This window comes from Cinclus cinclus, chromosome 14 (genome assembly GCF_963662255.1).
Source record: "Cinclus cinclus chromosome 14, bCinCin1.1, whole genome shotgun sequence".
NCBI lineage: Eukaryota > Metazoa > Chordata > Aves > Passeriformes > Cinclidae > Cinclus > Cinclus cinclus.
The window spans coordinates 10,519,317-10,529,091 of NC_085059.1; the positions used below are offsets into that span (position 1 = coordinate 10,519,317).

General features: G+C 48.2%; 1 protein-coding gene across 2 annotated transcripts; it reads left to right on the forward strand.

The window, feature by feature from the left end:
* The first annotated feature begins 1,079 nt into the window (after positions 1-1,079).
* On the forward strand, positions 1,080-7,954 carry IRF1 (interferon regulatory factor 1). 2 transcript variants are annotated; one of them, XM_062502278.1, is made up of 10 exons: positions 1,080-1,181; positions 2,268-2,359; positions 3,363-3,462; positions 3,659-3,835; positions 4,160-4,209; positions 4,334-4,469; positions 4,634-4,759; positions 5,369-5,412; positions 6,251-6,386; positions 6,838-7,954. In XM_062502278.1, exons 2-10 carry the CDS (start codon positions 2,273-2,275, stop codon positions 6,936-6,938), a joined length of 957 nt encoding a protein of 318 aa, XP_062358262.1. In that variant the 5' UTR covers positions 1,080-1,181; positions 2,268-2,272; the 3' UTR covers positions 6,939-7,954. The 2 variants fall into 2 exon arrangements, with proteins under 2 accessions (XP_062358262.1, XP_062358261.1); XM_062502277.1 differs by lacking the exon at positions 1,080-1,181 and adding an exon at positions 2,044-2,189.
* Positions 7,955-9,775: the final 1,821 nt, after the last annotated feature.

The following is a 9,775-nucleotide window of genomic DNA, read 5'->3' on the forward strand; positions in this document are numbered from 1 at the left end:
CTTGCCAGCACAGGCAGTTGGTGTGGTGGTGTCACACTTCTGTCTCAGCTGCCCATGCATCTTTGTACCTCTCTCCCAATACAATTTCCTGTTGCATATGGCTACAAACCTTCCTTGAACTTATGGAAGTAATTAAAAATGCTCTAATATTCTGCTGAATGGAATGCTCCTTGAAGACACTGGGTGAAAATCTAATCCCCTTGTCATACAGTTACAGTGGACTGAAGAGAAATCCTGATGGTTTCAGTAGCCTTCTGTCATGATGCCATTTCCCTTCTTCAGGCTTCATCCAAGAGGGATAAGAGGGCACAATACCATTGGTCACCCTTTATCATAGAATCACAGAATCCCAGGGTGTTTTGGATTGGAAGGTACCTTAAAGGTGCCAACACCTTTCACCAGACCAGGCTGCTTCAAGCCCCATCCAACATATCCTCAAACACTTCCAGGGACAGAGCATCCTCTCTGGGCAACCTGTTGCAGGGCGTCATCACCCTCACAGGGAAGAATTTATTTTTAATATCTAATCTGAACCTATCCTTCTCTCAAGCTTGAGACCATTTCCCCTTGTCCTGCCACTGGTCTGCCGAGGCCGGGTGGGTACCTGGCACGCGCTGGTCCCTGTTTAGGTGCACCACGGTGCGCACCAGAATTGTTTCGGTGACTCCACCCGTCTCTCCTAGAGAAGGGCGCTAGATCACTCTGCGGGATGGAGGCTGGATCCCTTGCGGGGACGGGGACTGGGTCCCTCCATGGGACAGGGACTGGCTGCCTCTCTGTGGGACAGGGATTAGATCCCTCCGTGGGACAGAGACCGTATCGTTCGAGGGAACAGGGGCTGGATCCTCCCGCGGTTTGAGGCTGGATCCCGCGGAGGGAGCGAGGGCGGGTGGCGGGGCGGGGCCGGGGCTCGCAGCGGGGGAGCCGCGCCCCCCCGAGCCGCTGGTGCTACAACAGCGTGATTTCCCCGAAGTGATGCTGCGGCGGCCGCCAATGGCGGGCGCGTCCACCCCTCGCCGCGGCGCGGATTGGCCGGGCGGCGGCCGGGCCCGGGCGCGGGGAATCCCGGAGCAGCCGCGTTATACCCGCGGGCGCGGCCGGCGGAAGGCAGAGCCGGGCGGCGGGCGGCGGGTGCGCGTCGGCCGGGGGACCCAGAGTTCGGCAGTGCGCGACGCAGCGAGGTGGGTCGTGGTGCAACCTGCGCTATGCTATGCTGTGCTATGCTATGCTATCCCACTCTGCGCACCACGGGGGTTTCAGGAGAAGGCGCCCCGCAGGGTCCGTGGGAGCGGTGCCGGGGGCACGGCCCCACTCAGCTCGTCAAGAGGCGGCGGCGCCGGCCTCTGTCGTGCGGAGGAGTTTTGGAGACGGAGCGGACGCATCGCTCCGGCAGCCATCGGGTGGGCACCTCGCATCCCTTGTGCGGGCAGCGGCCGCGGTGCAGCGCAGGAGCCCTGGGAGGGGACAGGCTCGGGCGGGCTGTCCGTGCGCGCCCGCGGGGCCGGGCACGGCTCCGCTCCGCCGATTAGCGCTGGGCGGAGCGGGCGGCCCGAGCCCCGCTGCTCGGGGCAGCCCTTGGCAGACCCTGGCCCGGGGCGGACGCTTCCCGGGACCTCGTCCCGCCCCCGCGGAGCGGGTTGCTGGTGAAAGTTAGAAACATGTTCTGTTGGCAATCTTGGCCTGCGTGTCTTGGAAAAACACCGCAAACAGGAAATAATTTGTGCAAAGGGAGCGCCGGTCCTTGCGGCGGCAGCGCCGGGCGCCGCTCCTCGGGACGGGTCGTGGTGGAATTGAGGATACCCACCTGAAGCAGGACCGCTGCCCCCTACCTTGCACAGCTTAATTAATAATGAACTTTAGAGTGGAGGCTTGTGCAGTCGGTGCCTGTCCGTGGCTGTAGAGAGGGAGACACCCGCAGCCAGTCGCGGTGCTGGCGGGACGCTCCTTCCAGAGCGGGGCTCGGAACTGGGCTTCCCGCGGCATGGCCGGTCCCACGCAGAGCTCCCCGCGCAGCACGGGCTGAACACTCACTGCTGCCATCGGCCTCTCTGCCGAATTCCAAGCTCGAGCCCTATTTTGGAGCTAAGCCAGTTGGAGCAGGAAGCATTTCCCTCCAGGAGCGGGTGAGAGGCACTGAGCGAGAATTAAGTAGTTCTCGGTTGCATTGGTGGTGATGCTGAGCGCAGAAGGTATGGGGGGAGTGACACTGTAGAGTGGTTGAAATAGTGATGAGTGTTTGTCTGACCTGTTTGTTACTTCTATCATAGCCAATATGCCAGTGTCAAGAATGCGCATGAGGCCCTGGTTAGAAATGCAGATTGATTCCAATCAAATACCAGGACTGATATGGATTAACAAGGTGAGGCTGCTTTGTGCTATTAGTACATTAACAAAATGTTTGTTAATGCGCTACTTTATTAGTAGTACTACTAGTGTATCGTTAACAATCCTTGTTCTTAAATGACACTAAATGCAAGTCAAGATCATAAAGGAAAAGACATGGAGAAAACTTGATAGCATTATGTTTAAAAAGCAGTAGTTTTCGTTTGCAGAAAAGGTAGCTCTGGTTGGTACACAGTGGAGTAGTTCCATTCTTCCCTCAGAAAATTCCCAGGATGGGAATGATAAATTGCAATGAAAACAGTTCTGAGTATGTTGGAGAAAGAAGAAACCTTCAAAATCTCTTTTAACTTCTGCTGCTCATTGAGCCAAGTCACTTCCTGCCCCAGATAAGCAGCTGCTATTATACTCCAGTTGCTTCAATTTTTAAGATTCAGCCTGAAAGAAATGTTGTATTTTTCGTCTGTAAGGCTGAAAGGTCTGTTCACCAGGGTGTAGCACAGGTTGAGATCACTGAGCTTATTGAACCAAGTCTCTGAAGTTTCCATATCCATTCCAAGAGGATGTTTAAGCTGCATTTTTGTAGGATTGCTGCAGGACCTTATGGGCAGCTTAAAAAAGGGATACTCTGACAAGGTGTATCTAGAAATAATGCTGTAATTCATGACGTACTAATGGGTTAGATAAGATGTATTGAAATTATTCTGGGATAGAGTTGATAATATTGCTCACTTCTGTACTGTAGCACCTTTGGGTTTTTTTCCCAGTTTCAGAAACCATAAAAAGCCTTAAATGCTGTGAACAAAATAGATGGAACCATGGCTATTTAATTAAAATATAGATTAAGTAGCCGTTGTAGTTATATGCCAATAGTTATTACCCCCCATGCCCTAAAATCTAGAATGGGGATGGGGGGGTTATAACATTTCTGAGCTGCAATTGAGAACTCTGATTAAATCCATCATTGAAAACTGGCATGTGATGTTTCTTTTGCATTTAAATCTCTATTGGTTTAATTTCAGGATAAGAGGATATTTCAAATCCCATGGAAACATGCAGCTAAGCATGGCTGGGACATGGAGAAGGATGCCTGCCTTTTCCGGAGTTGGGCCATTCATACAGGTGTGTGCTGGCTTTGCATTCTCATCAGTCATATGACTATCTTAAACAAGGCATTTCTTTGCCTTGACTTACACTGGTAGTTAGATTAACCACTAGTGTATATATCAGAAAATAGAATGTTGGTATCTTTTAGTGGGAAAAACCATCACTGGAAAGTCTAAAATACACAACCCATTTCTTATACCTGCCTTTATAGGAAGGTATAAAGAAGGTGAGAAAGATCCTGATCCAAAAACCTGGAAGGCAAATTTCCGCTGTGCCATGAATTCCCTGCCTGACATTGAAGAAGTGAAGGATAAAAGCATCAACAGGGGCTCCAGTGCTGTCAGGGTTTACAGGATGCTGCCACCCTTGACGAAGCATCAGAAGAAAGGTAAACCCTTGGCAATCCAGCCAGAGTTACACTGGTAAAACAGCACTTAAATGTCCTGCTCTATAAAAGCAGGGGCTAACAGACCTGTTGGTAGCACTGGTGCTACTGGGCTTGCTCACTGATTATTGCTAGGAACAGCTTGTACAAACAACTAATTTTATCCCAAATCCCTTAAACATGCCTAAAGGCGGCATCAAGAAGTCATGGGGACTGGCTGGTGCTGTTCGTGGTTGAGCTTGCTGAGCAGGTTTCAAGGCTGCAAAGAGCTCACACTTGCCTAAAACGTGCAGCCCTTTCTCACATTCGTCTTACTTTATTTCACAGAAAGGAAGTCAAAGTCTTCAAGAGAAGTAAGAAACAGGAGCAAGAGAAAGGTATGTGTCAGTAGAGGCAGCTGAAGAAGCTAGAGGTTTTGGTGGTTTTCTTTCTTAACTTTTTTTCATATGGGAACCTGCGTGTACTTAGACAAGTCTTTCATGCTTACCCTTGTTTTCATAGTGTTATGAAGAGACAAGGCTGAAAGAGTCAGCAGAAAGCTTAACCAACACTCCTTTGCCAGATGACCACAGTGGCTACACCATTCATAACTATGCAGGGCAGGAAGTGGAGGTGGAGAGCACAGCCATCACCTTAGGTGAGATGCCGGGTTTAGGTCTGAGCAGAGTGGAAAGTGCCATTTGTGCTAAACACATGGTCAGAGATAAGTCTTGGGGCTGGGGGAGCTGCAATGTCAGACTGGCAGGGAGGAAACAGAGATGCTTGTCTCCTGTGAGTACCAACTCCTGGTGCATCCCACAGACCTGTCCTCCTGCAAGGTGAGCGGCTCCCTGACTGATTGGAGGCCAGCAATGGAAGTCACCATGGCTGACAGCACCAACGACCTCTACCAGCTCCAGGTGTCTCCCCTGGCTTCATCCTCTGAAGGTGGGTATTTCTTTTTTCCTATGCCAGTCTTCCATTGGTCTGCTGGAGGCAAGCTGAAGACAAGGCATCAGGATGAAGGAGTGCCTGGGCCAACAGGAGAAACAAGAGATGTTTTGTAGAAAAGACAACCCCCTTCTGATAGATTTAAGAATTTGGAGTTACCAAACTAACCAGGGTGCAGAAGGGAAGAGCTGGCACATGCCACCTGCCCATGAGTGAAAAGCTCTGAAATGCCACCTGCTCCAGCAGAGATGGTGGAGGTAGCTATGCTTCCCACTGGGGAAATAAGTAATTAACATACACGTACCAGAGTGTTTCTTCAGTCGGGGTGCAAATCATCTTCCTCCTGTCATCTTCCATAGCAAGTGGGCTCTGCTCTGTTGAGTCCTGGGGAGGCATCAGAGCTGGCTGGAGCCCTCAACATGCAGTTGTTGAAGAGCATCAGAGATGAAGGGCTGTGAGAAGTCTGGGGTGGGCATGAATAATAAGTAGTCATGTTGTGTGACAAGAGAGTATGATGCAGGTTCTGTGGTGAAGAAGCAGAATTATGAGGCCTAAAAGTTGACATCTATGCTTTCTTCCTTTTTTTTTAATGTGCTTTCAAAACAGTCACAGATGAAGATGAAGAGGAAATAAATCCAGATATTTTTAAGGTAAAACCAGCTCTTCTGGTGAGAGTAAAATTGTCCAAAGGTAGTGTTTGTACCAAGAGAGGAAGGGAAGCAGGTATCTGATCCAGTCTCCTGTGAGCTGAACATAGGCTTTCTTAATGAGGAAGCCTGAAAAATTAAATATAAAGAGAAAGCTGCTTTGCAAACATGAACTGGAGAGGGCACACCCATGGAAATATTCACCCTTCTTGTGAAAGTCACAGGAAGTTACTGAGTACTGCTAGGAGTAGGGGTTCATAAGATTATTAAGGTTGAAAAAGATCTCTAAGACATCAAGTCCAGCCATCAGCCCAGCACCACCACCATGTTCATTAAACCATGTCCTCAAGTGCCATATCCTCATGTTTTTGAGAACTCCCAGGGATGATGACTCCACTGCTTTGCTGGACAACCTGTTCCAATGCTTGACAATCCTTTCCATGAAAATTTCTTCCCTAATATCCAATATAAACTTCTCCTGGCACAACTTGAGGCCATTTCCTTGATCTCAGGTTCTTGTATTAGGGTCTGCAAAGATCCTCTAGACTTTTCTATTTTGCCCTTCCCTCCACCTTGGACATGTTTAGCTCCTAATCTGCATGTCCAGACATGTCAAACTCGTCCCACTGATAAGATAGGAAAAGGTGAAAAGGTGCTCCAGCCCTTGCTGTTTTTCATGAACTATTTTTTAAACAAGTGTGACAAAACAAGTTTTATATAACTTAGCATGAGAAAACAGAACTTGATCTTGTTGCTTACCTGTCTTCTAATTAAGGACAGTTAATCAAATATTGCACCTAGAGTGGGAAGGAGCAGTTTTTACCATCTCTTTCTCTTCCAGCTGCTTGGACCAGCCCAAGACTGGCACAACACTAGCATTGGGGGCAAAGGCTTTCTCACCAACGAATCAGGCAGCCAGACCCTGTGCAGCACCTACAGCTACAAGGAGCAGGACATGGACATTGACACAACGTCAGGTACAGGCTCCTGAGCTATCCCTGACAGTCAAGGCCACAGGATGATAAGGCAGATAAGGCACTAATTGGGAGGCAGCAAAGGAAATGGAGGAATTCACCATCCTTGTGCTCTGAGATTTCCAAGCAGCCTGCTGGAAAGCTGTGTTAAAAAGGAAAAGTCAAAAACGCCTCCAGTAATCAAATCCTACAGATTTCAGGGTTATACATGTGTAAGTTAGGTCAGCTTTCAGGAAGTCCTTGGAATATATCTGAAGAATTTCCTCTAGCAATAGATTAAAAGAAACAGCATAATAGAAAGTGTTGGATGTATTTTAGGAAAATAATAGGCTAAAGCATTTACTCTCAGATCTGAGAAATCTTTCAATTTTTTATACTTATTTTTAATGTATCTATACACTATTTTGCTCTTGCTGCATTAATTCAGTGTCCATTCTCGCTTCCTTTTATCTAGGAGAGGTGGATTTCAGGTTCTTTGACCAGAAAAGCAGTCTAGACTTCTCCTGGCTGGATACAGTGAGGCCAACTATGCAAGTGATTCCCTGTGGATTGTAAACCCTTGACTTCCTCCAACCACAAACTGCTCTTGGATAGAAACTTCAACAATCTTGGAAAGAATGGAAGAAAATTTTTGTTACTGACTCAAGGAAGAAAGTAGCTTTTCTGTTTGGTTTCAGTTGTAGCCTGGAAAGGTTAGCATGAAAAACACCATTTTCAGTGTATAAAAGGAACCCCACCTCACTAGTAGGACTCTGGCACTGCAGGTGCTCATCTGCAGCTCCCACCTTATTGCTCTGGAGGTGAAGCTTTTGCTGGAAGGTGTTGCTGTACCATGGAGTCTGACCTGGTGGGGTACCACAAGCCTAGGGAGCAGGTTACCATCCTCCCCATGTGTGGCATGATGAGCACTTTACCCACAGAGTACTTAGAGGAGACACTGCAGATAAGTCTCTGACCTGTTAGTTTTGGTTGCTGCTTACCTGTGCAACACTGGTGACATTGAGCTTAACAACTGTCATTACACTTCCGCAGAAAAATTGTCCTAATGGGCTGTCTCTTCTTTGATTTACTCTATCATATAGTTCATCTTTCAGACCTTTCAGACTCTGTACATAGACCATTTAAATGTGAAAATCTGATTTAGGCTTTGCTTCCACCTTGTCTGTTCCCCAGGTGCACTCATAGGATGCTCTCTGCCATAGGCATGCCCTATCCCTTTCCTCATAGGAGTTCAAGAGCTGCTGCATGAAACAATTTTGCACTGATAGGGGCAGAGCTCTTTATTTTTACTATGTCTTTAGCAAATTCCTTCTGGCACTCTGTGGGGATTCCTCCAGTACTTCACACAAGCTGTAACATCCCACGGATGCTCTGGATCAGCATGTGCTGGATGGAATTGGTTCCAGTGTGTGTGTGTGTGTGTGTGTGTGTGTGTGTGTGTGTGTGTGTGTGTGTGTGTGTGTGTGTGTAATAGATAGGAATCAAATCACTAAGCTGTAATGGGCTATTTTCTTGTACATTTTATTTTTGTATATAAAGTGTTGTATATTTGTTTTAATAAAACGTTTTATATATTACATGTTTACTTTTTCTCATGGAAGAACTCTGAGGATGCATTCCAGCTTCCTTGAAAATACCCAAACAGATGTGCTGTTGAAAGAGAGACAGTTGGAGGGGTTTTTTCATGACTCATGAAAGGACAGAGAGTTTAGTTTGCTGTCCTTTTCTACCCCCCAGCCTCTTCCAAGTGCAGCTGATGGATAGAATCCTACATCTAAGGCAAGGGGAGCCCTCGTGCTGTGCATTGCAGGGTAGTTGGTTTGTATTTGTCATCATCTACAATACATACCTGACTCAGAGCCAGCTTACAGGCTACACTAAAAAATCCTGTACAGCAAGTCCTGCTCTGCTCATTCCTATCAGCAGTACCATTGGCTTCTGGGATTAGATCAGCAGTGAAGCCCTAGTTAAGTACCTCAGGTTTGCCTAAAAAGAAAGCACAGGCACAATTCAGAAGGCAAGCTGGTTTTCCCCTGAATGTTTGATTCATTTGCTATAATTGATGCTGTAAAAGTTCAATGTTAATGCATCGTGTGTGGCTGGATACAAATGAGGCTGAGGCAGTGTGTGAGAGCCACAGCCACTGACACTGCCTAGAAAACAAACCCCTGTGCTGTGCTGGCCTTTGGTGAATAACTTCATTTTCTGGGCTAGAGGAGGGGAAGACCCAGCCCAAAGGGCTGGAACAAAGAGGACATTTCCTACTGTGCCTTGGGCACAGGCTTTGCTCCCGGGCAGGGACAGATGAGAGGTTTACTGAGGGAAGAGGGAAAATTGTCTACCAGGTCATGGGTCTCAAATCCAGCACAGTAAGGTGGAGGGGCAGCCTGGGGAGGGAGAGGCTGGGCAGGGTCCCTTTGTCCTGTTAATCAGTAACCAGTCCTCCCTGGCACAGCCTGAGGCAGGCAAGCCCAGGAAGCACCTTGGGCAGAGAGCAGCTTCTGATGACTTCGTACTGGCCCCGCAGGGCTGGAAGCTGGAGGTGTGGGGACTGTGCTGTCCCCCTCGCTGGCAGGTTATCTGGCCTGAAGGTCCACGTGTTGGGAATTCCCTCCAGCTGGGAATCCCTGAGTACCTGGGCTGCCTTAAATCACACATACCTAAAATCCTGCAGGTCTAGAGTAGGAATGTTTGGTGCACAAGCGAAGGAATCACCCACCATGTTCTCAGCCTTCGAGTATCTAAAGTGAGCTTATAAAAGAGGCAGAGAGCAACTTTTAACTCTCTAACTTCAAACTTTTTAACAGTGACAGGGACAAGGAGATATGGCTGCAAACTGGCACAGCGTAGGGTTGGACTGAATAGATATTGGGAAGAAATTCTTGACTCTGGAGGGTCATGAGGCCCTGGCACCAGCTGTCCAGAGAAGCTGTGACTGCCCCATCCCTGGAAATGTTCAAGGTCAGGTTGAGAGGGGCTTGGAGCAAGTGGAAGGTGTCCATGCCCATAGCAGGTTGGCGAAAAATGAGTTTTAAGGTCGCCTCCAACCTAAACCACTTGATAATTCCATGATTCCATGACCAGATTTGTGTCCCGGTCAGCTGCAGCAGCAAGAATGTGCAGCAGGGAAAGAATGTGGGGCTGAAGGGCCTAGAGCTACCTCTGGCCCTGGGACAGGACACCAGCTCAGCATCACCAACACGTGGAGGAATCAGTTTTAAGAGCCCTTGCAAATTTACTGCACATGAGGGGAGGGGCCAGGAGAGAGATAGGAAACTTTCTGTGATGCAAAAATTGCTAAAAATAAGGTAGAGATTAATTCACCCATTCATGCATTAAAAGGGGCTCACTTTTCACAGACATGCTCACGTGCAAAGAAACGCCAGCACTGA